At 54.2% G+C, this 26,049-nt stretch overlaps 1 protein-coding gene across 5 annotated transcripts in view; it reads right to left on the bottom strand.

Moving 5' to 3' along the window:
* The window catches only part of EBF4 (EBF family member 4), a 45,669-nt gene that overhangs the window by 2,861 nt on the left and 16,759 nt on the right, over positions 1–26,049 (bottom strand). For 2 of the 5 annotated variants that reach the window (XM_066384275.1, XM_066384278.1), the window contains 9 exons: positions 9,188–9,269; positions 8,267–8,384; positions 8,033–8,166; positions 7,800–7,926; positions 5,677–5,765; positions 5,476–5,541; positions 5,191–5,368; positions 4,924–5,112; positions 866–1,063 (listed from right to left, as the gene is read on the bottom strand). In XM_066384275.1, coding sequence (XP_066240372.1) covers positions 866–1,063; positions 4,924–5,112; positions 5,191–5,368; positions 5,476–5,541; positions 5,677–5,765; positions 7,800–7,926; positions 8,033–8,166; positions 8,267–8,384; positions 9,188–9,269 — 1,181 coding nt within the window. Of the gene's footprint in view, positions 1–865; positions 1,064–3,592; positions 4,361–4,923; positions 5,113–5,190; positions 5,369–5,475; positions 5,542–5,676; positions 5,766–7,799; positions 7,927–8,032; positions 8,167–8,266; positions 8,385–9,187; positions 9,270–26,049 lie in introns of those variants that run through there. The other 3 variants (XR_010751478.1, XM_066384276.1, XM_066384277.1) reach the window with 3 other exon arrangements.

Raw genomic sequence — 26,049 nt, 5'->3', positions numbered from 1 at the left:
TCAGGCACTAGAATGGCTCCCACCACAACGGAGCAGCTCCCCAGATGAGCAGAGCATCGCCCCCTGGTGGGCATGCCAGGTGGATCCCGGTTGGGCGCATGCGGGAGTCTGTCTGACTGCCTATTCTCTTCTCACTTCGGAAAAATACAAAAAAAAAAAAAAGAGAAAAGAAAAACAAACAAAAATTACTGCCCTTTCAAATCATCCTAGAGCATTATCTAACAAGTCCACCTTAAGAGTCAACTTCCTGCAGGGGTGTGACTTTTTCTGACTTGCTCTATACTACTGGTCAGGCCAGGGCTCAGGCTTGGTGGAGTTGGGTGCTGAGTTGGAGGAGGCTGCTAAGTGGCAGAGGACAGCCACATCACAGATGGGAAGCGGAGGGCTGATGTGGTCTCCACGGTGTCATCTCTGAAGCGGGGGAGGGGACGATAAACCTCGTCCGAGGCCAGTCCTCCTCCATCCCAGGAGGGACCCAGTCTTTCTCAGTGGTGTGTGCTACCCTCCAGTGGACACTCAGGTCAAAAGCATGTCGTCTATGTGGGATTCCTCCCGCTCGGAGTCCTGGGTCTCTGCTCGGGGTTCAACTAAATGGGGGTGGGCTTTGCAATGGTTTTCAGACCTTCTCCAGCTGGACTCGGATTCCCTTTTCCCTTGGTCAGGTGGCCAAAGGATGGCCTCCAGAGTGGTGACCACCCCAAGCCAGGAGGCCCAGGGCTCCTAGCAGGGCTCCTTGCTCCGCACCCTCTGGGGAGAACTGGTCAACCGGCATGAGGCTCTGGTGCCAGGTAGACGGCATGAGCTCCTCCGGCCCAGCTGCTCTGCCAGGTCACAGCAACGCAGAGACGCAGAGCGGACGGCTCACCTGGAAGCCCCTCTCCGTGCGCTCTGGGGCAGGCCTGCGGTGGGGAGCCCGCCGGGCGCAGCACCGGCGCGAAGGCGCTCCTCTGTTTGACGGCGGAGATCATGTTGATGGGCGAGAAGGAGAAGACGCTGGTGGTGGGGGCAGCGGCCGGGAGGGACATGGAGGAGGCGGCAGCCAGTGGGGGGCTAGAGGGCATGACTCCGGGGCGGGGCGGGGAGGGGCAGGCGCGGCAGAGAAGGCAGGGGGAGACACAACAAGGAGACAGCACCAGAGTGAGCAGCGTGGGCTGCTGACCCCAGGCCCGGACCTCACTGGGGGCTGAGGGTCCGGGGGGGGGGGGGCCAGTCCAGGGCGGGGTCTGGAGGCACCGCACTCGCCTTTTAGGGAGAAGGTTCTGGGGACCCTTCCTCAGGGCTGGAGGTGACAGAGCCAGACGAGGTAAAAACAAAAGCAAAAAAACCCCAACAACCCCAGAACAGCCAACAAAATCAAACACCGGGAGGCGGCTCCAAAGATGAGGGATGAGCAGAGAGAGATCAGGTTAGGATTCCTGCTGAAAACCACTGGGCGGCTGGATGACAAGGAGTGTTTACAGGCCCGGGAGTACCAGAGTTAGTGTCGAAGATCGGGGTTCAGAGCGGAGCTGGGGCACGTGGTCGGGGGTCCACAAAGGCTCCTGTTACCAGGTCTCCCTGTCCAGAATCCCAGCTCACACAGCAAGCGCCTGAACCTTCTTCACGAATACACTCCTCTTACCAACCCCCTCCCACCCGGGCACTCGCTTCTCTTCTAGCTTCATGGAGGTCCTTGTCACCTCCAGCCCGGGTCCTACAACGCCCTGGGCCAGCTGCTCAGTGTTTCAGGAAGGCGTAGGGTTCCACATCCTTACATTGTCCCGTCTTCCGAGCCCTCTGCCACCCAGAGCCGTGGCGTGCTCTCCTCCATGGAGGCTTGGCCTGCCCCCTCCCCTTCAGCAGCCTCCCTCCCAGAGGGCTCCAGCCCAGGGTTTCTCTGGGTCCTTCTTTCTATCAATACATGATCCTCTGAACCCAATCCCCTTCCTTTCCTTCAGAACCACCGGGCTGCGATTTCAATGTTGTCCAAGCCACTGGTGATGGAGTGGAGGTGGGGGCTCTCTGGAAGAAACCAATAGCCTGAGAAGGCTGCTACCTTGCCTCCTCCGTCCCAAATGCCCTCAGCCCAAGCTCATTGCCAGCTGATGAGGCCATGAGCTCCCCAGAGGGCTTGAGACAGACGCACTCTCTCTTTCTCTCAAGGCCAGGAGCTCATGGCCACATCTGGTAGGTGGGGTAGCAAGCACTGGGAGTTGTGTGTCAGGCCAGGGCTGCTGGCGAACAAAGTGGAAGACAAGGGGCAGCCCCAACAGATAGCCCAGACGCCCTGGCTTGGAGAGTTCTGGAGGTCGCTGCAGGCGCCCTGGCACACTCAGGGAAAACGGCGGCCTCTGAGGCCAGACCACAAGGTACTCTGCACACGAGGAGCGGATGAGGACCTGGGTCGTACAGTCACGACAATGTTAAGAGATGGCGCCGGCCCGTGGGCGAGTCCAGCGTGGCCCCAGCTGAGGCTGGAAGTGGAGCATGAACAGCTCCAGGATTCTCGATCCTCTGGCTGAATGGGGAGGGCCCTGGTCCAAGTGGCCTGGTTTCTGCCCACTGGGCAGTGTGCTCCTCCACTGCTGATGGCACTGTGTACTGGGGGGGGGGGGGACGGGGCAGTGTGCTCCTCCACTGCTGATGGCACTGTGTACTGGGGGGGGGGATGGGCAGTGTGCTCCACTGCTGATGGCACTGTGTACTGGGGGGGGGGACGGGGCAGTGTGCTCCTCCACTGCTGATGGCACTGTGTACTGGGGGGGGGGACGGGGCAGTGTGCTCCTCCACTGCTGATGGCACTGTGTACTGGGGGGGGGGGACGGGGCAGTGTGCTCCTCCACTGCTGATGGCACTGTGTACTGGGGGGGGGGGACGGGGCAGTGTGCTCCTCCACTGCTGATGGCACTGTGTACTGGGGGGGGGGACGGGGCAGTGTGCTCCTCCACTGCTGATGGCACTGTGTACTGGGGGGGGGGACGGGGCAGTGTGCTCCTCCACTGCTGATGGCACTGTGTACTGGGGGGGGGACGGGGCAGTGTGCTCCTCCACTGCTGATGGCACTGTGTACTGGGGGGGGGATGGGCAGTGTGCTCCTCCACTGCTGATGGCACTGTGTACTGGGGGGGGGGATGGGGCAGTGTGCTCCTCCACTGCTGATGGCACTGTGTACTGGGGGGGGGATGGGCAGTGTGCTCCTCCACTGCTGATGGCACTGTGTACTGGGGGGGGGGGACGGGGCAGTGTGCTCCTCCACTGCTGATGGCACTGTGTACTGGGGGGGGTGACGGGGCAGTGTGCTCCTCCACTGCTGATGGCACTGTGTACTGGGGGGGGGGATGGGCAGTGTGCTCCTCCACTGCTGATGGCACTGTGTACTGGGGGGGGACGGGGCAGTGTGCTCCTCCACTGCTGATGGCACTGTGTACTGGGGGGGGGACGGGGCAGTGTGCTCCTCCACTGCTGATGGCACTGTGTACTGGGGGGGGGACGGGGCAGTGTGCTCCTCCACTGCTGATGGCACTGTGTACTGGGGGGGGGGAGGACAGACAGACTGGTGGCCCAGACTCCACCAGCTGCAAATCTGAGGGGGCACCCAGAGGGGGGTTTGTAAGAGTACTGTCCCAGAGCTGAAGGACGGAGAGAGCAACAAAGACTGGCCTGAGCCAATAGCCAGGACAGACGCCTTGAAGAGGCGTTGGAAGGGACACCAGGCCTGTATGGACAGTGGGACATGGGGCTTAGGGCTCCAGAAGTGGAGCCCCGGAAGAGAGGAGAGCTGCAGACTCAACCCCACAGCGAGAAAGAGCCGTACCCAGGATGCAGGCCACTGACAAGGAAGGCTAGGCAGGTGGCCAGAGAATGTGGGTCCTCAGCAACAGCCAACGTAAGACAGGGGACAGACAGGGGAGGAAACCACAGGAAAAGCCACAACCAGCTTCTCCGTGGACGGCCTTCCCCCTTCCCTTCCTCTGACTCAGCAGCGTCCCCCAGGACTTGATGTATGAAGTCTCTCTCACAACTGATAAAGACGAGCTCTGCGCACCATAGGTGCTTTATAAATGCCAGCCGAATAGCTTAGCTAGGACCTGAAAACAGGCTGCTCTGGAACCTGGCGTTGGGAAGGGGACTGGAGGCCAGTGCGGAATGGCGAAAGCATAACTATCCCGTGGCCCAGCCACCGAGCTTTGAACTGCCTCCCCCCAAGAAGCCAGACAGAGCATGACGAGTGCCCAGTGATACATTCAGGTCTGAGAACAGCTCTAGGTGGCCGGTGACCACGAACCCATTGTACAGGGGAGACACCGACAGTTTCAAGTCAATAACCTGCTGAAAGTCAGGCAGGCGGCTCCCGATCTGGACACTCAGGCTCTGAATCCAGCTGTGGGACCACACAGGATTCGCTCGCTCTGTCTGGCCCCACCTCTTCCCTCCTTTCAACTCCTCCCTCCCAGACCCAGCTCCAGGGGAGTAAGTATGCGACCACCAGACGGAAGTTCCCGTTTTCTCGAGCCCTGAGATCCCTCAGGCTTCCGGCAGGGGGTGCCAGTCTCCTCCCCAGTCCGGGGATAGGATGGAAAGGTGGCGGTCCGCCACGGTTTCAGCCCTGGACATCGGCTAGTTAAAAGCCCGTTTCATGAGGACGGGAGGGCTAGAAGGGACCCTGTACCACTAGAGTCAGCAAAGAGAGCTTCAAGTGTAAGAACCGCACTGGCCCCGGGGCCCGGGATGTGAAGCCGAGGGGTGGAGTTGGGGGCGGGGCGCCCAACTTCAGAGACAGAGAGAGAGGTCGCAGGCAGAGAGCTGGCCTGACTCGCAATCAATAGGCAAGACCAGTGTCGATCCTCAAGGGTGCTGGAGCCCCCTCCCCCCAGGGACAGGGGCCGAGCCCCACTCTGCTCCGTGGGATCCCAGTTCCTCCCTTCGTGGGCAGGGGACACTCACTGGCGAAGGGTGAGGTGGCCGTGGAGCCATTGAGGAAGCTAGGGGAGCCCGGCACGCCGAGGCCGGCCACTCCCGGAGCCCCATAGCCGCCGAGGCCAGCTCCGAGGCCGCCGCCGTAGCCGCTCTGCTGCGAGCCCGGGCTGGGCGCGAACCCGCGGGGCGACGCGCTGCTGCAGCTGCGAGCGTAGCCTGCGAGAGAGTGGCCGTCAGGGGTGCGCCGCGCCGCGGGCAAGGGGCCGTCTGCGCGCCGGGGGCTGCAGGACGCACCCGACTCCGGGCCCGGCGTGGCTTCCCCGACGGCGAGGGCCAGCGGGCTGCTGAAGGCGTTGATGCCCACGACGGCGGAGTGCGGGTGGCTGGGCGCCAGGGGTCCGAGGGCCGCGGGCGCGCGCGGGGCGCTGTACAGAGCCTCGGCGACGTCCGCCGCGCGCTTCAGGAGGAGCTCCTGCGAAGATAAGAGCAGGGCACGACCGGGGCAGCCGCAGACGCGGCCACGGGGACGGGGACAGCCCCAGGCTTGGAGTCGCTGGGAGGCGGCCGGAGGCGCCATACCTGGTTACTGCTGGGCACTCCGTACAGGGCCTCCGCCAAGTCGGCCGCCCGCTTCAACAGCACCTCCTGGGGACAGGGGAGGACACAGCACTCCAGGGACCAAGGAACAGTCCCTGGGGGCGACAGAGGGGCCGGTGCCCCCGACTTCCCGCTCCGCCCCAGGACTCCCTCATCCCTACCCTGTTGCACCCCTCTGAGTACCTTGGGTAGCCTCTCAGGATCCCCGGGGTGTCTGGGAATGACCTTCTGTAGCCTCTGGAATCCGTAGTCAATGGTGGGTTCATTCAGGGCTGGGGGAGCAACCGCGTTTGGAGATTGCCACCCCCCACCCCCCCCACCCCCACAGAGCGAGGGCAGGGCTCAGGGCCCAGCCCGCTAGCAACCAACCCATCCAGGAGCCTCGCGAGGGCCCCTCCACCAAGCCCAGCCCGAACTCTCAGAAAACTTTAGGCACATGGGTCAGTGAGGTTCCAAGTTTCCCCAGTTCCTTTCTTATTGCAAAAAAGTAAACTGTATCTACATAATAGTTTCCATAGGACTAGAGGGAGAGTTTTCTGTCTGCATTTGGTTTTATTGGGAGTAAATTATTTGTTATTAAAAAAAAAAAAAAGGCCGGTTGGCTCAGTGGTAAAGCATTGGCCTGGCATGTGGATGTCCCAGGTTCGATTCCCAGCCAGGGCACACAGGAGAGGTGCCTATCTGCTTCTCCACCCCTCCCCCTCTCCTTCCTCTCTGTCTCTCTCTTCCCCTCCCGCAGCCAAGGCTCCATTGGAGCAAAGTTGGCCCGGGTGCTGAGGATGGCTCCATGGCCTCTGCCTCAGGTGCTAGAATGGCTCCAGTTGCAAGGGAGCAACACCCCAGATGGGCAGAGCATCGCCCCCTGGTGGGCATGCCGGGTGGATCCCAGTCCGATGCATGCAGGAGTCTGTCTCTCTGCCTTCCCGCTGCTCACTTCAGAAAAATACAAAACAAACAAAAAACCCCTAACAATCTCCCTTTATCGCAGCGCAGGTGCACTCTGAGCAGCACCTCACCCCAGCCTAACTCACCAGCTTTGTCAAAGCCTTACAACTTACCTTGTGTGCAACTCCAGAGTTAGAGAATTTCTGTTAGTTGAACCCAGATCATAAAACACTCTGGGTCCTTGCACTCGCATTCCTTCTCCCTTCTCCCTGGACAACTTTCTTTCCGGGTCCGGTTCCTCCCTCCTGTCCCAGTTTAGCCCGTAGTCCCTCCCGGAGGAATTCCCCGGCCGCCAACCCCTCCAGCACGTTCTCCCCCCATCGCAGCTCAGCCTCCCCAGTTAGCCTGGGACTCCCTGACAGTAAGTAGGGTCACGACCGAGTGGTGGGAGCCCCCCCAAGGCTCTGCGAGTGTCTGTGGGACAGGGTGGAGGAGGTGGGGGGGCGTGGGTGTATTCTGGCCAGGGGCCAAGTGGAGGCAGGGTGGGGGATTCTACCCCACATCGTCAGGGCGTGGCTTTCACTCCTGTCTTGTGTTAATTCTTGCCCTGGCTTTCTTCAAGGTGTGTGTGTGTGTGTGTGTGTGTGCGCACGAGCGTGCATGTACAGTGAGGCTTGGGGGAACATAGAGACCCAGGAAGGATTCAGGGAGCAGCGACCCTGTTTGGGGCACCTGTTCTAGACCCTGGTTAGTGGGAAGTTCTAGACACCCTGTGGAGAAGGCAGGAGGCAGAGAATGTGGAGGGCGGAGACTAGGTGCGCGACAGAGGAGCCAGAGACCAGCCCAGGGAGAGCACAAGCTTAGAAAGTCGCGGAAGGCCTGACCAGGCGGTGGCGCAGTGGATAGAGCATCGGACTGGGATGCGGAGGACCCAGGTTCGAGACCCAGAGGTCACCAGCTTAAGCGCGGGCTCATCTGGTTTGAGCAAAAAGCTCACCAGCTTGAACCCAAGGTCTCTGGCTTGAGCAAGGGGTCACTCGGTCTACTGAAGGCCCATGGTCAAGGCACATATGAGAAAGCAATCAATGAACAACTAAGGTGTCGCAACAAAAAACTAATGATTGATGCTTCTCATCTCTCTCCGTTCTTGTCTGTCTGTCCCTATCTATCCCTCTCTCTCTGACTCTTTCTCTGTCTCTATAAAAATAAATAAATAAATAAATAGAATATTAAAAAAAGAAAGTCGCGGACATAGGGCACGGGTACAGGTGGGTGGCCCGTCCGGGGAGGACGGCAGCCGCTAGGGGGCGCGGCCACACGGTAGACCTGGGCTAATCGGGGACCAGGGCCCCAGAACCGCGGCGCAGGACCCGACTGCGTACCCCGCCCCTAGGCCTCCCCTCCCCCACCTGACCCCTTACCCGTGTAGACAAAGCGGCCAGGGGCTCCTTTGCAAAACTGCTTGGACTTGTAGGACAGGGTCACCTCCACCACCCCGGGAATGTGCCGCGGGGGCGTCTGCACGCGGATGGCGTGGGGCGTGATGAGCTGCGAGGGGAGAGGGAGAGGGAGAGGAGGAGGCCTGCGGGTTCCGACGCGGCGAGGGGCCGGCCCAGCCCGGAGGCCCAGACGGAGCCTGGCAGGGGTGGCCCACCTCGCTCCACACGAGCACGTTCCCGAACACGACCTGCAACCCATCGAAGAAGTTGTCGCCGATGACGATGACGGTGGCGCCGCCCGTGGTCCAGCCCTCCCCGGGGCTGATGGCCTTGATGCAGGGGGTGGCAGCTGGGAGGCAGGAGAGGAGCCGGGTCAGGGGGCTGGCCCCGAGGTGCGGCCTGAGCACCGGCTGGGCAGGCGGCACGGGGGCCAGACCCCGAGCTCTGACCTTCGGAAGGGTCCAGGCGGCGCGCCCTGCGGCCGTGCTTGGAGTTGTTGTGCACAAACATGTTGTCAGACACGGCCAGCACGTGTCCGTCCACGCTCACCGTCGTGGACACCACCACCTGCGGGGAGAGTGGAGACCAGGCTGGCTGGGGCCCTGGGGGCGGGGGAGGCTCCCAGGAAGGAACTGTGGTGTGTGTGGGGGGGCTGGATGCTGCAATTTGGGGTCGCTGGCGTCAGGGAGGAGCTTCAGCCTCTTAGGGGCTGAGCTGGTGGAAGGGGAGCCAGCTAGGATGGCACCCCTAGAGGCACACTCTCCGGCTGCCCGGGGGAAAGTGACCCCTAGGAGCTGGAAAAACATCAAGAGTTCTGGGGAAAAAAAACCCAAAACAAAACCCTGCCCCCTGGGGTGGGTGGCCACCGTTTTTGCCTCCACAAGGGAGCCCAGGGTGTGCTCCCGGGGCCCCGGGGCAGGAAGGGGTCTTAGCAAGCGGGAGGGAGACTGTCGAGTGGAGAGGGGGCAGATTCCACCTGAGACCCGGTCACCAAGCGCCCCCGCCCGCGGGGAGGAAGTTGGGGCTGCCTTCTGCGCCCCTCCTTCACCGGGACGGGTGCGCGGGTTGGGGATGCGCTAAGGGCAGCTGCTCCCGGCTTCACGCGATGCAAATTAGATGGGTCGTTAATCATGTAAAAATGTCACAATTAGCATCTCCTTAAGTGGGACTGTAATGAAGCCTCCCTCGGCAGTCAGCAGAAGCTGAGCCGGAGCTGCCCCACCCCCAGCGGGCTCCAGACCCCGCAGCACGGAGCTGGGCTGGTCTCGCCCAGGGTGGCCAGGCCGTAGCCTCCACGCGCGTCCGCGCCCACGGTCAGGGGCCCGCAGGCTGGCGGACCGCGTGGGGGCGGGGCCCCTCCCCGGACCCACCTGGAAGCGGCGCATGTCTCGGGGGTTCCCTGCGTTCTTGAGGCAGTTCTGGTTGCATTTGAGGAAGAACTTGAGGAAGAACCTGAAACAGCGTGGGGTGGGCTCAAGGGTCTGCGGGTTCTGGAAGCAGAGGAAGAACCCTCCGCTCCCTGCCGGGCGTTCTCCGGGCAGAGCGCTCCGTTCCGTCTGGTCTGCTCACAGGCAGGGAGGCACACACCCCATATTCCCGTCACAAGCTGCACACACACAGAGTGCCTGACAGCCAAGGAGTAGACCCGTCCCCACGACTGCTTCACACACAGCCCTCTCCACAGTGCAGGATCACGCAGTGCCTATTTGTCCCACAAAGTGTGTACTCGTCACACTCACACGAAGTGTATTCCTAAAGACTATGTCCGTTATATACACACCAGCTGCGCCTATGACTCAGGAATTACTCCCGACCACACAATGTGTACTCCATACGCAGCAGGTGCTCACTCCCTTACCTGTGAACTTATCCCATTCCACGTGTATCTGTCAGAGTGTATGCCCATCACACATAGAGTGCCTCCAAATCTCACGGCCTGCCCCTCCCCCAGGGTGCCTGTATCACCCGCACAGTGTATACTTGTCACAAACGCATCTCCTTTCTACACACGCTATATATGCCTTATACACCGTGACTCCCCAAACATTCCCTTCACACACAGTGGATGCCCACCACACTCCGGGTGGACCCTTCACAGAAGCCTGCGCGGTATGTCCTCCGTCTACAGCCTGCACTTAGCGCACACCTGTGGGCGTACTAATCACAGGGTCTCCACCCACTGTGCACAGTGTGGGCCCACCTACACAGTCTATGCCCAGAAAGAATATGGCAGCATACGCATTAATATACCATTTTATGTTGCACAGGACTACCCAAAGTCTGGTCATCACAAATACTGTGGTAGTCACCACATACAGCAAACCGGTCCCCCTTCCTCCTCCAGAGCAGGTCCCCTCGACAAACCCCCCTCCCACACAGAGGATCTCGCTCACATATGGCGGACGCCCTTCCCCCAGCACCCCCAAAGAGATCTCCCTCACACATATTCTGTATCCATTCTGCACAAAGCAAAAACCTAATCACACTGAGCCTGCACCCATCACATCACACAGTACAGATACAGTCATCGGAAAAAGGCTCAGTATGTGCAGTGAAGGGGCTGCTTTTTAGACAAACACATGGGCACTTGCTCTTTCATCCTTCCAGGCAGCTGGCTAGGATGGTGGTAACCATAGACAATCTCCTGGGTTTGTGCTCTTAGTCAATTCGGAATACTGTCCCTGTCTGCCTTGGCCGCCGTGGAACTAACTCTGTGAGCCTCTCTGGGGAGACGAAAACTGCATAAACTGTAGCACGCAGGGCTCAAGTCTGTGGGGGTCTTGGCAGGTGGCTCAGCCTCCTGGGAAGCTCTGTGAGCTCCTCTGGGCAGCTTCCTCATTTTATGACCACCCCCTGGCTTTGCCCTCCAAATCTGAACATCTCTCTTGACTCATCAGAGCCGCCTTCCAAGTCTCCTAACATGAAACTCACGTTCAGAGGAACCACAACTCCACAGCTTGCAAACAAGGCGACCAGATGACTGCGGGTCCTTTCAAAGTCGTCCTGGAACAGTGGTTTTCAAAGGGTGGTACCCAGGGCAGCAGCAGCACCTTCCCCTGGGAACACGCTAGCAAGGCAGAAGCCCAGGCCACGCCTCAGATCCACTGACTCAGAAACTCCGGGGTGGGGCCCAGCCATCTGTGTTGTCATAAGCTGTCCAGGAAATTCTAACGCCCCTTAAGGTTTGAGAAACACGGCTCTAGAGCTGCGCTCCTCCTTCCAACAGCTGTTCTATTCGCCCTGTGCGGCCCTGAGCACTTCAGATGTATCAATAGTTAGCCTGCACTGGGATGCGCTGTGAGTGTAAAACCCCATCAGATTTCAATCTTAGAAAAAAATGAATACAAAGTATCTCATCAGTAACTTTTTTGGGGGAATTCATTACAAGTTGCAATGAGAGTAATTTTGGATATATTGGGTTAAGTAAATTATATCGTTACAATTAATGTTACCAGTTACTTCTTTTTTTTTAACAATGTAGCTTATAAAAAAACTTTAGAATAACAACAAAATAAAATTACATATGTGGCTTGCATTGTATTTATATTGACAATGTTACTGTAGAGTATTATGTTAACAAAACCATCTGAGAGCTAGCTGGCTGGTTCTCTCGGGGAAAAGTAACCTTGACTATTATTTGCTATTGACTGGAACCCAGACGATGTAAAGTTGGGTGCTGATTCTACAGAAAACTGATGAGATGCAAATGACTTTTTGTTGGGAGAAGTAAATAATTTCTGTTGGGTAGAGAAATTAGCGCCACAGGTGACGGTTTTATTTATTGTCCTGTGGAAGTTAACTAGCTTTGTATCTAACTTGGAAATCTTATTCCAGTATTATCTCTCAGCTATCTCATTTCTTCCCCCATCCTCTCCGCCCCCCTCCCTCTTTCCATAATGCTGTAGTCCGCTGGAGAGAAGAGCTTGGGCAGGATCTGGGTGAGTGAGGACTGAGCCGTCCTGCTCTGGGGCCAGGGACATCCTACAAGGACCTGAGGCAGGAAGGGGTGTGGACTTTGTGGAGGGGCTGTGAAGCCTGGCTTGTGAGCAGGGAAGCACTGCCCACCCCCAAGCCTGGATGATTCCAGAAGTGGGGGACAGTGGGCGGGTGTGAGAAGATGGGGTATTTCTGAAAAGCCCTCTGCCCCTGTGGGGCTGGGAGGAAGCCTAGGGGAGCCCCTTTTACCTGGCTGGGCAGGGCCAAGCCCGCAGCCCTGGCCGACCTCAGAGCCCTCATGGAGGGCAAGCATTTTAGGATGCTCTCTGGGTCAGGCAGGACCTGTGCCCAGTGCCATCCCCATTCTGGCCATGTGGCTCTCTGGTGGCATGATCCCACAAGGGAGGTAAGAGAAAGGTCAAGTCCCAGGAGCTACAATTGCATTACCAGAAGCAAACACCATAAATACAAGCAGGAGTTTACAAAGAAAATACAAAACTGCAAAAAAAAAAAAAAAAAAAATGTTAAAAGTCATCCAGGTTTAATTTATCAAGCGCTAAGTGAGAGCCCAGAACTTTGCTGAATTCCCACCTGCATTACCTTGTTTAATTCTCCCTTAGTCCTGAGGCGGCGCCGGTCTGCAATCATTCCCACTTTACAGGTGAGAAAACCGAGGATAGGCAAGAATAAGCTGCAAAGTCACTCTGAATACCCAAGTCGGGACACGCACTTGGGACTCGAGGCACCACTGACATTGATAAGAATCACGGAGAAGTCCCTCTAAGTAGGGTTCTCAGAGTCTAACTGAGCCCCAGCTGCCGCTGCCGGACTGGGCAGTGAGCCATCCTTCCAAAGAGGCGGCCGTGCAGGCCCCAGGTGAGCCCTCGGACGGACGGAGACTTCCTGCAAAGGAGGCTCAGGTCTCCCGACCCCTAGTCCTGGCCCTCTGCTTGTCCTCACTGCTGCTCTCAATCCGAGAAGATTTCTAGTTGCCCAAGGTGAGCCAAAAGTTGATTCGTGCTGCAGTGTAGGGAAGGGTGCCCATGGTTTCATTATTCTATTCTGTCTGTACGTTCAACATTCTCCATAATGGAAAGTTTAATAAAAGACCAGATGAAGAGCATAGGATAGTGGTCATTCAAAGAAAAGGAATTAAGGGTGGTAATTATGCACTACGGCTCTGGATGCCTATGATTTAAATGAAACCTAAATGCCCTGGCCGGGTGGCTCAGTGGATAAAGCATTGCCCGGCACACCCGGGTTGTGGGTTTGATCCCTCTCTGGTCAGGGCAGGTGTGAGAAGCAATCAGTGAGTGCACAACTACATGGAACAAATAAGTGAAACAATGAGTTGAGGCATCTCTCTCTCTCTCTCTCTCTCTCTCTCTCTCTCTCTCTCTCTCCTTCCCCCTGCCTCTCTTTCTCTCTCAAATCACGGGAAAAATTAAAAAGAATTAAAAAAAATTAAATGTAAGAGCAGTTTACTCACCCACCTTACCATACTGAACTTAGTTTAGCCTTCTTCATCATCTCTATAAATACTTTCGATTCCTCCCCGTAAAAACAACTCAGGATGAAATTAAACTGAACCATCCTTGTCCATGAAATATTCCCTGTTGCAGAATCAAGCGCTGAGCTGGCTATGACTCAGGTGTAAACATCTGACTTACGCATAACTTCTCTCACAGTGCTCCCCTCGCACAGTGCTCTACTCAAAAGAGAGTCGAGAGCTGTGGGAAGGTGACGGGTGTGGGTCCGCCCTTCAGCTCTGGGCCCTCAGGAACTGGAGAGCAGAGCAGGACGGAGCTGTTCTCGGGAAGGCAGGGTCCGGGCATCACGGTGAGTGGGTGTCTGCCTGGATTCCCTCGCCCCCAGCTCCTGTGCGTATTGGCTGTTAAAGGGCTCACAGCTGCCCCCCCTAAACACCTGTGAACTACCCTCAGCCGCAAGTACGGTCCCCACCAGTGGCAGCCCACAGCCCAGACCGCGCTCGCCAGGATGGTCAGCTCTTGGTGCTATTGAGACTGACTACTCCCGGGTTCCCCAAAGGGTCCGGCCGAGGCTGGACTCCAGCCGAGACCATCTTCTTGCTAACTCCTTTTTTTTTTTTTTTAGATTTTATTTATTCATTATAGAGAGGGGAGAGAGAGAGAGAGAGAGAGAGAGAGAGAGAGAGAGAAGGGGGGAGGAGCAGGAAGCATCAACTCCCATATGTGCCTTGACCAGGCAAGCCCAGGGTTTTGAACCGGCGACCTCAGCGTTTCCAGGTTGACGCTTTATCCACTGCGCCACCACAGGTCAGGCTTGCTAACTCCTTTTCCTGCCGGGTCCCGGCTTCCTCACTCCTCCTCTCCCCAGAGCTCTCCTCCCACACCTCCCTTTCACGAGAGCCCCCACCTCCAGCCCTGCTTCTAGGAAAGCCGTCCTCAGAAACCAGGTCACAGAGCTTTTTACCAGCTTTCGTCCGCCCGGCATCCCTGGGAGAGATACATGGAGCTGAAATGATGCTCCCACTTCCAAAGAGAGAGCTGTCAGTAGCTGAGCCCAAGGGTGCTGGCAGTGATAGGACCCTGTCAGAAGCAAGGAAATGCATGTCTAGATGACAAGTGCCACCCAATGGGACCTCTCCCAAAATGATACCCACTAGCCACATGTGGCTGTTGAGCACTTGAAGTGTGTGGCTAGTGGGGCTGAGAAACTAACGTCTCAGTTTTATTTCACTTTAATTTAGATTCACACAGTCCCATGTGGGTCGCAGCTGCCATATCAGATGGCAGATCTAGAAAGAGGAAGTGCTGAGAGTGGGCACCTGGCTTGGGGCAGGGTGTCCCCAACAAGCGTCCTGAGAAGGCCTTGGGAAAGAACGCAGGTTGGGAGCAAAGCGTAGAATAAAAGTAGACATTTATTTCCAAGACGGAAGACGGCACTGGGGGGGGGGGAGCCGGGTGGGGGACGGGAGCGGGGGGGGGGAGCACCCTCCACTCATTTTCACCCCGAAGCATTTGCCTTTGACGCGGTGGATAAAGCGTCGACCTGGAAGGCTGAGGTCGCCGGTTCGAAACCCTGGGCTTGCCCGGTCCAGGCCCATACGGGAAGCCACCACTATGAGTTGATGTTTCCCACTCCCCCTCCTTCTCTCTCTCAAATCAATAAATAAAATATTTTTTAAAAAGTGGGGGGAGGTGAGGGTTGGCTTTGAGCTCATGAGCCTGAGGAGAAACAGAACCCTTTCTGGGGCGAGGTCTGTGCTTGTCACTGTTTTTCCTGTCTGCTGCCCCCTGCCCCCAGTGCAAGGACACACAGGATACAGATGGCGGGACCATGCATCCCCTGCTCCATTCAATGCACCCATGGAAGAAGCTGTATTAAACACCCTCTACGCTTAAGGTGTCAGGCAGTGGAACCTGGAGGCAAACAAGACCTTAAGGAAACGATAAGCCCACAGGAAAGGAACTTCAAGTACAGCGAGTAAGGCCCTGGCCGGTTGGCTCAGTGGTAGAGCGTCGGCCTGGCGTGCAAGAGTCCCGGGTTCGATTCCCGGCCAGGGCACACAGGAGAAGCGCCCATCTGCTTCTCCACCCCTCCCCCTCTCCTTCCTCTCTGTCTCTCTCTTCCCCTCCGCAGCCAAGGCTCCATTGGAGCAAAGTTGGCCCGGGCGCTGGGGATGGCTCTGTGGCCTCTGCCTCAGGCGCTAGAGTGGCTCTGGATGCAACAGAGCGATGCCCCAGATGGGCAGAGCATCGCTCCCTGGTGGGCATGCCGGGTGGATCCCGATTGGGCGCATGCGGGAATCTGTCTGACTGCCTCCCCGTTTCCAGCTTCGGAAAAATGAAAAAAAAAAAAAGAAAAGTACAGCGAGTAAGACAGAGCGGTGGGCACGGCAGGACAGCGGCCCAGGGTACCCGGTAGGAGCCACTCTGCCCGGAGAAGTGGAAGGGGTCCTCGGGGTCACATGTAATCTCGGGCATCTGGGGTCTTGGGAGGACCAGAGACGTTTGCGCTGGGAAGAGAAGTCCAGAGGAGGAAGGGGCCCCGCATGCAAAGGGAACAAGAGCCCCGCCCGGGCGCCGGTGGGGTTCCCCACACGCTGTCCCCGCGGTGCCTGGCCAGACTGAGGAGGGCAGCTGCGGACCAGGGCCTGGCAGGGGGACGGGGGTGGGGAGACGGGCGCCAATTCATGCGGGATTTGGACTCTGTGGACGATAGGCCAGCCGGGGTGTCTTACTGTCTGCGTCCTTTGGAAGAGTCACTCTGCACCTGGGGAGAAGCAGACGCCAAGGGGCCCAGGCTGGAGAAAGGGTGGTGACCGAGGGGGGGCGGTGCCCCGGGCAGTGGGGGCCCAGGTGGGCGTGGCCCACGCTACTTCCTGGACTTCGCCTGGGGCAGCAACCAAGGCCCAGTGTCCCCAGGGCCACGGCCACCTGCCAGGCTGGGACCTGGCCTCCCCACCACGCTCCTCACTGGGGCAGAGGTGGCTGCAGTGCAGATGGGCTGGGGGGCTATAAATAGCCAGGGTGCATACATTAGCATGCCAATGCCTCCGAACCCCGTCCTCTATGCTAATGGCCCACCATGCGCCTGAACACCTTCTGTTCCCCTGCATGCATTTGCATGCACAATTAGCATAATCTTGTATAATTAATGAACAGCGTCAATTTTAGCTCCTAAGTAATTTGATTAACATGTTGATAGGGCACTTACTAGGCTCTCCAAACCTCAGGGCTGGGCATGGGGCCTGAGGAGAGGGGGAGAGGGAGGTGGAGAGACTGCCAAGCGGGCCCCAGCTGCCCACGAAGGGAGGGTGGTGGGTGGTGGCGACTCCACTTTCCTTCCATGGGGCCCGGAGGGAAGAGGCGGAGAAGCTGCTAATGGAGGTCTCTGGACACCCCATGAGGAGTGGCAGGGACAAGCTGGAGCATGGTGACAGGGGGTCACCTGGGCATGTATTCGTGCCCACACGGAGTCTGTGTGGGCACGAATACACCTGTCTCCTACTTGTACACCCCGCCCAGGGAGTCTTCTGTGAATGCAGGAATGGGAAGAACAGAAGGGGAAGAGGGACGGAGAAAAGTGGATGAAGGAGTGGAGGTGGGGGATGGCCCGAGGGAAGCCACAGAGGAGGAAAGTGTGCTTTCGGGTAATTTGGGGACCTCAGGGGAAGACTTCTTCCCTTCCTGAGACTGAAGGGAAGAAGAAGCGTGTCCCTTTGGCCCTGGGTAGGTGAGCCAGGATCCAAAGCCAGGGATCTTGGCACCTGTTATGTCTGAATCATGACGGAGCCAGAGGCGGGGGGCTGGCAAGGCCTGGCACCTTCTCTAACGCACCCAGCGACTCGGGGCGGAGAGGACACACAGAAGGCTGAGCGCTGCCCCTTCCTGTCCAGAGACAGACCCACTCCCAGCCCGGACACCCCAGGGCTCCTGGCCAAGGCTCAGTTCCTCTCCTGCTCATCTCTGACCATGGTCCGACTCAGGAAGTCCCTCCCCGCCTCTAACTGAGTTTCTTGCTGCTGTCTAGGCTCAGTTGTACTTACCTTCTAAGATGATCAATCGAGGTGAGGGCAGGGTGGAGTAAGAAGTGACGTTGTGGCAGGCACCGTGCTGGCACCGTGTAAATATAAATACTTCTTACTTAACCTCACAACACTCCTCATCGACCAGCGGGGGTGAACAGTCAGCTCCGTTTTACAGATGAGGAAACCAAAGCTGAGAAAGGTGAGACCTTGCCCGGGGCCATCTGGCCAGACATTCCAGGTTGGCTGGAGCCCCTCAACCCTGAACGGCCCTCAGCTTTATGGTGAGAGTTTCTCATTCAAATTGCAGACAGTTCATTCTCTAGTTGCCGCCTCCCACTCCGCCCGGGTTTGGTCCTCCAGCCTCGCTGTGCCTAGCCTTGCATTCTGCATCAATATCCTCTATCCTCCGGGGGGCACTGTCCACTGCGCCACTCCAGCCTCCCCATGGGGGTCACTCCGTCTCAAGCTTTGTTTCAGCCACCCGCCATGTCTCAAGTCCCCGGATTAGGGATGGCTTAGAGACCACCTGACCTTGTGATTGGCATCCCAGCCCCCACGAACCCCAGGGCCCACGGACGGATCTCTCACGAACCCGCTCTACTTCTCTCTCCCTCAAATGCAACAGGGAATGTTCCACTGGCTACTGGATTAGGGAGGGGGGGGTGTGTGTATCCTCCCATCGCTTCCTACAGCCTCTTCTCATCCAAGTGCCTTTGTCAGCTTGTACTCCATCTGGTGGTCGGGGTCTGAGTTTGCCACCAACAAGGTGGATGGCAGTGGGACCTCAGCCAGGTGGCTCACGCACGACCCGTTTCAACGGTGTCATTGAAGAACACCCACGGTGCATCAGACAACTACACGCCGGGGAATGTCCCGAGCCCACAGCTGCTGCCCACTCCCAGGAGGGCCTCAGCCAGGTGGCTCACGCACGACCCGTTTCAACGGTGTCACTGAAGAACACCCACGGTGCGTCAGGCAGCTACACGGCAGGGAATGTCCCGAGCCCACAGCTGCTGCCCACTCCCCGGAGTCAGAGGAGGAGAGCTGTGGGCCGCTCGTGGGAGGAAATCTTCCCCCCCAGCTCCTGCCTCAGGCTCCTCCTGGCCAATCAAGCAACAGTTTAATCTAAGAGCTGTGATGTCTAGTAGGACAGTCACTTTGATGTGATGATTTAAACTTTTAATTAGTCAAAACTGAATAAAATGAAACACTCAGTTCCTCAGTCACAGCAGTTACATTTCCAGTGCCTAATAATAAGTCCATGGGGCTATCGGCTCCCATCATGGTCAGTGTAGAGGATTTCCATCATCACAGAAAGTTCGATTGGGTCGTGTGGTCTTAAAGCTTTACGTTGTTCTCTATTTCCTCTTCCCATTATGTAAAAGGCTTACCTAATTATGTTTTATCTCCAAAGTTCTATAATCTTAGTAAGAACAGATAGCTGTACAGCGTTTCAATGTGTCTTATATCCCATACCCCTCTCCCCCATGCTGCAGTAGACTTGAAAACCAGCAGCCTTGAAACCAGGATCGCCGCGAAGCCCAACAGTTAAGTAGACACTGAAAAGGACAGAGTGTGTTTGGAACGTCTCAACCATCCTTCTTTCCAGACAATTGTTAACTATCTGATCTGCCCGACAAGCTCCCGAACAGCCCCATGCTCGGTACTTGTTATTATCTGACCTGACTCGGAGCTTGTGCTTAGTGGGAAAAGTCCTATTCCTCGGGGTGTTTGTTGAAAACAACCAGTGGCAACTACTGTTCAACACTGTTGTTGCTTGAAGCAGTGGTACTAGTTGGGGCAAATATGAGTCCGGAACAAGTGGGAATGAGATGTTCATAGGGGGTTCTGAAAAGCTCTCATATGTCCCTGGAGATTTAGAAGGCCATGTGTATATGCCAGGAAGAGCACTTGCCATGCCCCGGAAAGATCTCAGGAAGCTCTTTAGTCTCTCATCTCTGGCTGCCCCTGAAGCCTTGCACAAGCAGGAAGTGAAGGTGAAGGCGGAGCTGTCCCCGTTTACACACAGAACCTTCTGGAAAAGGGTTGAAGACTTACTGGTCCCAGACAATGAAGGAAATGCCTGTCCATCATAAGGAGACCACTAATCAGAATGAACAGCAGAAACTTTAGTGGCCACACATGACGAGGGATACAGACTTGATAAAACTGGTCCAGGAAAGTCGCTACACGAAGAGCAACAATAACAAACATTGGAAGGGCGGATAAAGATTTCCAGAGTTACCATATTATATTTTAAAAATATTTGGCTTTCAACAAATAATTATGAAATATACAATGTAACAAGAAACTGTGGCTCATACGTGAGAATTGAAGCAGTTAGTAGGAACTGTGCTTGAGGATGCTCAGATGTTAGACTGACTAAGCAAAGACTTCAAATCAGCTATAGTAAATATATTTAAAGAACTGAAGGAAACTATGTGTAAAGAATAAAAGAAAATATCAGAACAATATCTCTATTAGAAAATAGAGAACATCAATAAAAACCCTCCCCACAAATTATAAAAAAAAAAGAACGAAATTTAAATTCTGAAGTTGAAAAGGACAACTGACACAAAACATTTCTAGAGGAGCTCAACAGCATATCTGAGTTGACAGAAGGAAAAAAAAATCAGTGAACTTGAAGATAAATCAATGGAGATTATTCAGTTCTGGAACAGAAAGAAAGAAGAATGACAAAAAATGAACAGAGCCTAAGATGTTGTGGGACCATTAAGCATACCAACATACACATCATGTGATTCCCAGCAGGAGAGAGAAAAGGAAAGAGGCAGGAAGAAAGGTTAAGGAAATAATGGCCGAAAAGTTCCCAGAGTTGATGGAAAATCATATTCTGCACATTCAAGAAGCCTAATGAATCCCAAATAGTATGAACTCAAAGAGATGCACACAGACAAAGACTCAAAAACTGTCAAAAGACAAAGACAAAGAAAGAATCTGGGAAGCAACAAGACAGAAAAACAACTCATCACGGACAAGAGAGCCTCAATCAGATTAACAGCTGACTTCTCATTAAAAACCACGGAGGAGAAAAGACAGTGAAACAACCTACTCAACATGTTGAAAGAAAAAAAATTGTCAACCAAAACTTCCAGCAAAACTATCCTTCCAACGTGAAGTGTACATTAAAATTAAATAAATATGAAGGATGCTGTAAGACATTTACAGATAAACAAAAACTGAGAGAATTGACCACTCACAGATCTTTCCTACAAGAAATACCGACAAGAATCCTTTCAATCTGAAAGGATACAAGACAATAATTTGAATCGATACGAAGAAATCATGAGTACTCGCAAAGTAACCACACAGGTAAAAAGAAAAGATATTACATATATATTTTTGTTTGTAACTATTTTGTTTTTCTGTCTAAGTTGAAAGACAACTGCGTGTGTGTGTGGAGGGGCAGGGAGTACATGGCACTTCTTTGTCCTTTCTGCTCACTTTTGCTATAAACCTAATACTACTCTAAAAAATAAAATATATCAAAGAAAACTGCATAAAGCGGTACTTATAATAAAACTGTGCTGATGAGCTTTGGATGTGTAAACAGACACATCTTTTTTTATTAAAAAAAAAGAGAGGAGAGAGAATGGAGCTATACTGCAGCATTGTTTCTGTATACTGTTAAAATTAAGTTGATAATCTCAATTAGATTTTTAAAAAAGATTTTATTGATTGATTTTTAGAGAGAGGTGAGAGAGAAAGAGAAAGAAAGGGGGGTAGGAGCAGGAAGCATCAACTCATAGTAGTTGCTTCTCGTATGTGCCTTGACCGGGCCATGTCTCATAACAGTTCAGTCCCAAAGTCTATTTTGTGTGATATCCATAAAACCTCTCCAGTTCTCTGATGGGTGGAGTTTGCTTGATATATCTTTTTCATCCCTTTTATTTTCAGCGTATTCCTATCTTTTTTTTTTTAATTTTTAATTTTTATTTTTTACAGAGACAGAGTGAGTCAGAGAGAGGGATAGACAGGGACAGACAGACAGGAATGGAGAGAGATGAGAAGCATCAATCATTAGTTTTTCATTGCGCGTTGCAACACCTTAGTTGTTCATTGATTGCTTTCTCATATGTGCCTTGACCATGGGCCTTCAGCAGACCGAGTAACCCCTTGCTCAAGCCAGCGACCTTGGGTTCAAGCTGGTGAGCTTTTGCTCAAACCAGATGAGCCCATGCTCAAGCTGGCGACCTCGGGGTCTTGAACCTGGGTCCTCTGCATCCCAGTCCGACGCTCTATCCACTGCGCCACCACCTGGTCAGGCCTATCTTTGAATCTAAACTGTGCCTCAAGAAGACGGCATATAGTCTTCATGCTATAACATGGATGAACCTTGATGAATTAAGCTAAATGAAATAAGCCAGTCACAGAAGGACAAATACTGTTTGATTCCACTTATTTTAAGTATTGTATTTAAAGTAGCCAAATTCACAGAAACAGAAAGTGGACTGGTGGGTCCAGAACCAGGGAGAGGGAAAAATGTGGAGCTGTAGTTTAATGGGTATAAAGTCTCAATTTTGCAAGGAGAAAAAGTTTTGCAGAGCTGTTGCACAACCATGGAAATATACTTTATACTACTGACCTATATATTTAAAAATGGTAAAGATGGTAAATATTTAATTACCTTTTTTTTAACCACAATTTTTTTTTGTATTTTTTTCCCTGAAGTTGGAAACGGAGAGGCAGTCAGACAGACTCCTGCATGCGCCCGACCGGGATCCACCTGGCATGCCCACCAGGGCGCGATGCTCTGCCCATCCGGGGCATTGCTCTGTTGCAACCAGAGCCACTCTAGCACCTGAGGCAGAGGCCATGGAGCCGTCCTCAGTGCCCGGGCCAACTTTGCTCCAATGGAGCCTTGGCTGCGGGAGGGGAAGAGAGAGACAGAGAGGAAGGAGAGGGGAAGGGGTGGAGAAGCAGATGGGCGTTTCTCCTGTGTGCCCTGGCCGGGAATCAAACTTGGGACTCCTGCACACCAGGCTGATGCTCTACCACTGAGCCAACCAGCCAGGGCCTAACCACAATTTTTTTTTAAAGATTTTACTTATTCATTATAGAGAGGGAGAGAGAGAGAGAGAGAGAGAGAGAGAGTGAAGGGGGGAGGAGCAGGAAGTATCAACTCCCATATGTGCCTTGACCAGGCAAACCCAGGGTTTTGAACCGGCAACCTCAGCATTTCCAGGTTGACGCTTTATCCACTGCGCCACCACAGGTCAGGCTAACTAACTACAATTTTTAAAATGACAGCAGGATGTAATTTTGAGGTGACCTAGAAAATATAACTCTAAAGTTAATATAAAAAAATAATCAAGAGCCTGACCAGGCGGTGGCACAGTGGATAGAGTGTCAGACTGGGCTGCGGGAGAGCCAGGTTCGAGACCCTGAGGTCGCCAGCTTGAGTGCGGACTCATCTGGCTTGAGCGAAAAGCTCACCAGCTTGGACCCAAAGTCGCTGGCTCGAGCAAGGGGTTACTCGGTCTGCTGAAGGCCCATGGTCAAGGCACATATGAGAAAGCAATCAATGAACAACTAAGGTGTTGCAACGAAAAACTGATGATTGATGCTTCTCATCTTTCTCCATTCCTGTCTGTCTGTCCCTGTCTATTCCTCTCTCTGACTCTCTCTCTGTCCCTGTAAAAAGAAAAAAATCAAGAAGAGTTGAAAAAATTTTAAAATATAAGAATCATGGTGCCCGATCAGTGGAGGCACAGTGGACAGTGAGGTCCCAGATTCGAAATACAGAGGTCGCTAGCTTGAGCGCAGGCTCACCACCTTGAGTGTAGGGTTGCCTGCTGTCTTCAGCTTGGGATCATCGACATGACCCCAAGGTCACTGGTTTGAGCCCAAAGGTCACTGGCTTGAAGCCTAAGGTCACTGGCTTGAAGCCCAAGGTCGTTGGCTTGAGCCCAAGGTTGTTGGCAAGGGGTCACTGGCTCGGCTAGAGACCCTGGATCAGGGCACATATAAGAAGCAATCAATGAACTAAAGTGACATAGCTATGAGTTGATGTTTCTCAGCTTTCTCCCTTCCTGTCTCTCTCTCACTTAAGAAAAAAAAATTTTTTAAAGTCAAAAGAAATCATTGCTGTCACCCTAACAACCACAACAGTCTGAATAAGCAACAAAATAATAGTTTAAAAATAAAACCACTAGAGAGCTGAATGAAGATGTAAAGAAAGCTAAAAGAACTCAGTTCTGGGAAACGGAGGGCTCTTCCTGGGAGGCTGTTGTAACTGCACCCGGGGACGCCAGCTGGCTTCCGAACTCCCCTCCCTGCCCCCACTCTTGCCGACGGCAGGTCATCTTCAACAAGGGAGCTGGGGTGATCTTGCTGAGCTATATACATCAGGTCATACCCTTTTCCTCAAAACCCCCCAGTGGCTTCCACGTCATTCAGAATAAAAGCCGAAGTCCTTCTGATGGCCCACAAACAAGCACGGCCCACACACAGCCTCCAAAACCTTGTCTGATCCTACCTTCTCCCTGTCCCACTGTTTGATCTCTGACGTCACCTGCTCCTGTCACCTGGGCCGTCTTGCTGTTCCTCAAACACACCAGGTATACTCCTGCCAAGACCACCTTCCCCCCCCGCCCCCCGAGGCATACACGGCTCACTCCCTTACTTCCTTCAGGTCTTGGCTCAAACGTCATCTTTACAATGAGGCTGTCCTTATGCATTCTACACTGGCTATGCCCTCTCCCTGGGCACTCTGTGACCTCTCCCAATGGCTTTCTTTCCCCCTGATCTGTGGTCGCCTTCTCACACGCTCAACGTTGCACGCGCTCAGTTCACGTCTATCTCCCCTATGAGATCGTAGGCCCAAGAACACACAACTTTCTGTGCATTTTGGTCACAGCATATGGAAGAGATCCTGGAACAGAGTTGACGTTAAAAAATTATTTGAGTGAAGGCCCTGGCTGATTGGCTCAGTGGTAGAGCATTGGCCTGGCGTGCGGAAGTCCCAGGTTCGATTCCCGGCCAGGGCACACAGGAGAGGCGCCCATCTGCTTCTCCACCCCTCCCCCTCTCCTTCCTCTCTGTCTCTCCCTTCCCCTCCCGCAGCTGAGGCTCCATTGGAGCAAAGATGGCCCAGGCACTGGGGATGGCTCCTTGGCCTCTGCCTCAGGCGCTAGAGTCAGTCTGGTCGCGACAGAGCGATGCCCCGGATGGGCAGAGCATCACTCCCTGGTGGGCGTGCCGGGTGGATCCCGGTTGGGCACATGCGGGAGTCTGTCTGACTGCCTCCTCGTTTCCAGCTTCAGAAAAATACAAAAAAAAAAAAAAATTATTTGAGTGAATTAAACAACATACATAATTGGCCAGAGCGTGGGGAACGGGCATTCTCAGAACTGTGGGTAGGAATGGCAACTGGTGTCATCTCTACCGAGGGTCAACGGGCAGCAGCTATCACAATTAGACTGACCCAGCAATTCTACTTCTGGTCAATCTTTTTGACAAAATTCATACGAGTGCAAAATGACACATGAACAGCCTGACCAGGCGGTGGTGCGGTGGATAGAGCATCGGACTGGGATGCAGAGGACCCAGGTTCAAGACCCCGAGGTCGCCAGCTTGAGCGCGGGCTCATCTGGTTTGAGCAAAAAGCTCACTAGCTTGGACCCAAGGTCGCTGGCTCCAGCAAGAGGTTACTCGGTCTGCTGAAGGCCCGCAGTCAAGGCACATATGAGAAAGCAATCAATGAACAACTAAGGTGTTGCAACGCGCAATGAAAAACTAATGATTGATGCTTCTCATCTCTCTCCGTTCCTGTCTGTCTGTCCCTGTCTATCCCTCTCTCTGACTCTGTCTCTGTAAAAAAAAAAAAAAAAAAAATGACACATGGACTAATTCACTGCAGCGCGTTTCATCTCTGAAGATGAATGAAAACACCCCAAATGTCTGGCAATTGAGACCATTGAAAGAAATGGTAGCTTACTCATACAACGGAATAGGTAACAGTAGCAAAAAGGAGTAAGGAGACCCTCTCATGTCCTCATGACATAAGCTCTTAGATATGTATACTATGTATACATGTGCCCGCTATTCAGAAAGGTGCTGGAAGTACACCGAAGATGTCACCTTTTTATAAAAATAAAGAGAAAGGTGCAAAGATAATGTATCTCTGTATTATCTTGTCCACACACAGACTACTTCAGGAAGGACAGATAAGACGCTGCTCAGAGGGACTGCCTGGCTGGGTCAGAGACAGCGAGGCAAGAGACTTTTAAACTCGAAATTTTGCACCATGTGAACGTCTTAGCTATTAAAAGAAGAACAGGCAGGGTCTATGCTCCAACAGGGAATGACCTCTAAGATGTACAAGGTGTGGGGGGAAAGTAAGTTGACAGTTGTTTTTATGGAAAATGAATAGAAGAATAAATACGATAAGAATAAACTGTGTTTAGTGCACTCACAACTGTAAACTTACTTTTATCCCACCCTGTAGATATGCTACAATTTTCTTAAAAAATAGCCAAGCACGGCCCCGGTTGGTTGGCTCAGTGGTAGAGCACTGGCCCAGCGTGTGGAGGTCCCGGGTTCAATTTCTGGCACACAGGAGAAGCGCCCATCTGCTTCTCCACCCCTCCCTCTCTCCTTCCTCTCTGTCTCTCTCTTCCCCTCCTGCAGCCAAGGCTCCAGTGGAGCAAAGTTGGCCCCGGGCACTGAGGATGGCTCCATGGCCTCTGCCTCAGGCGCTAGAATGGCTCTGGTTGCAACAGAGCAACGCCCCAGATGGGCAGAGCATCGCCCCCTGGT

Source organism: Saccopteryx leptura, chromosome 5 (genome assembly GCF_036850995.1).
Source record: "Saccopteryx leptura isolate mSacLep1 chromosome 5, mSacLep1_pri_phased_curated, whole genome shotgun sequence".
Lineage (NCBI taxonomy): Eukaryota > Metazoa > Chordata > Mammalia > Chiroptera > Emballonuridae > Saccopteryx > Saccopteryx leptura.
Note: the sequence above shows the minus strand (reverse complement) of the source record. Positions and strands in the feature narration are given on the sequence as shown.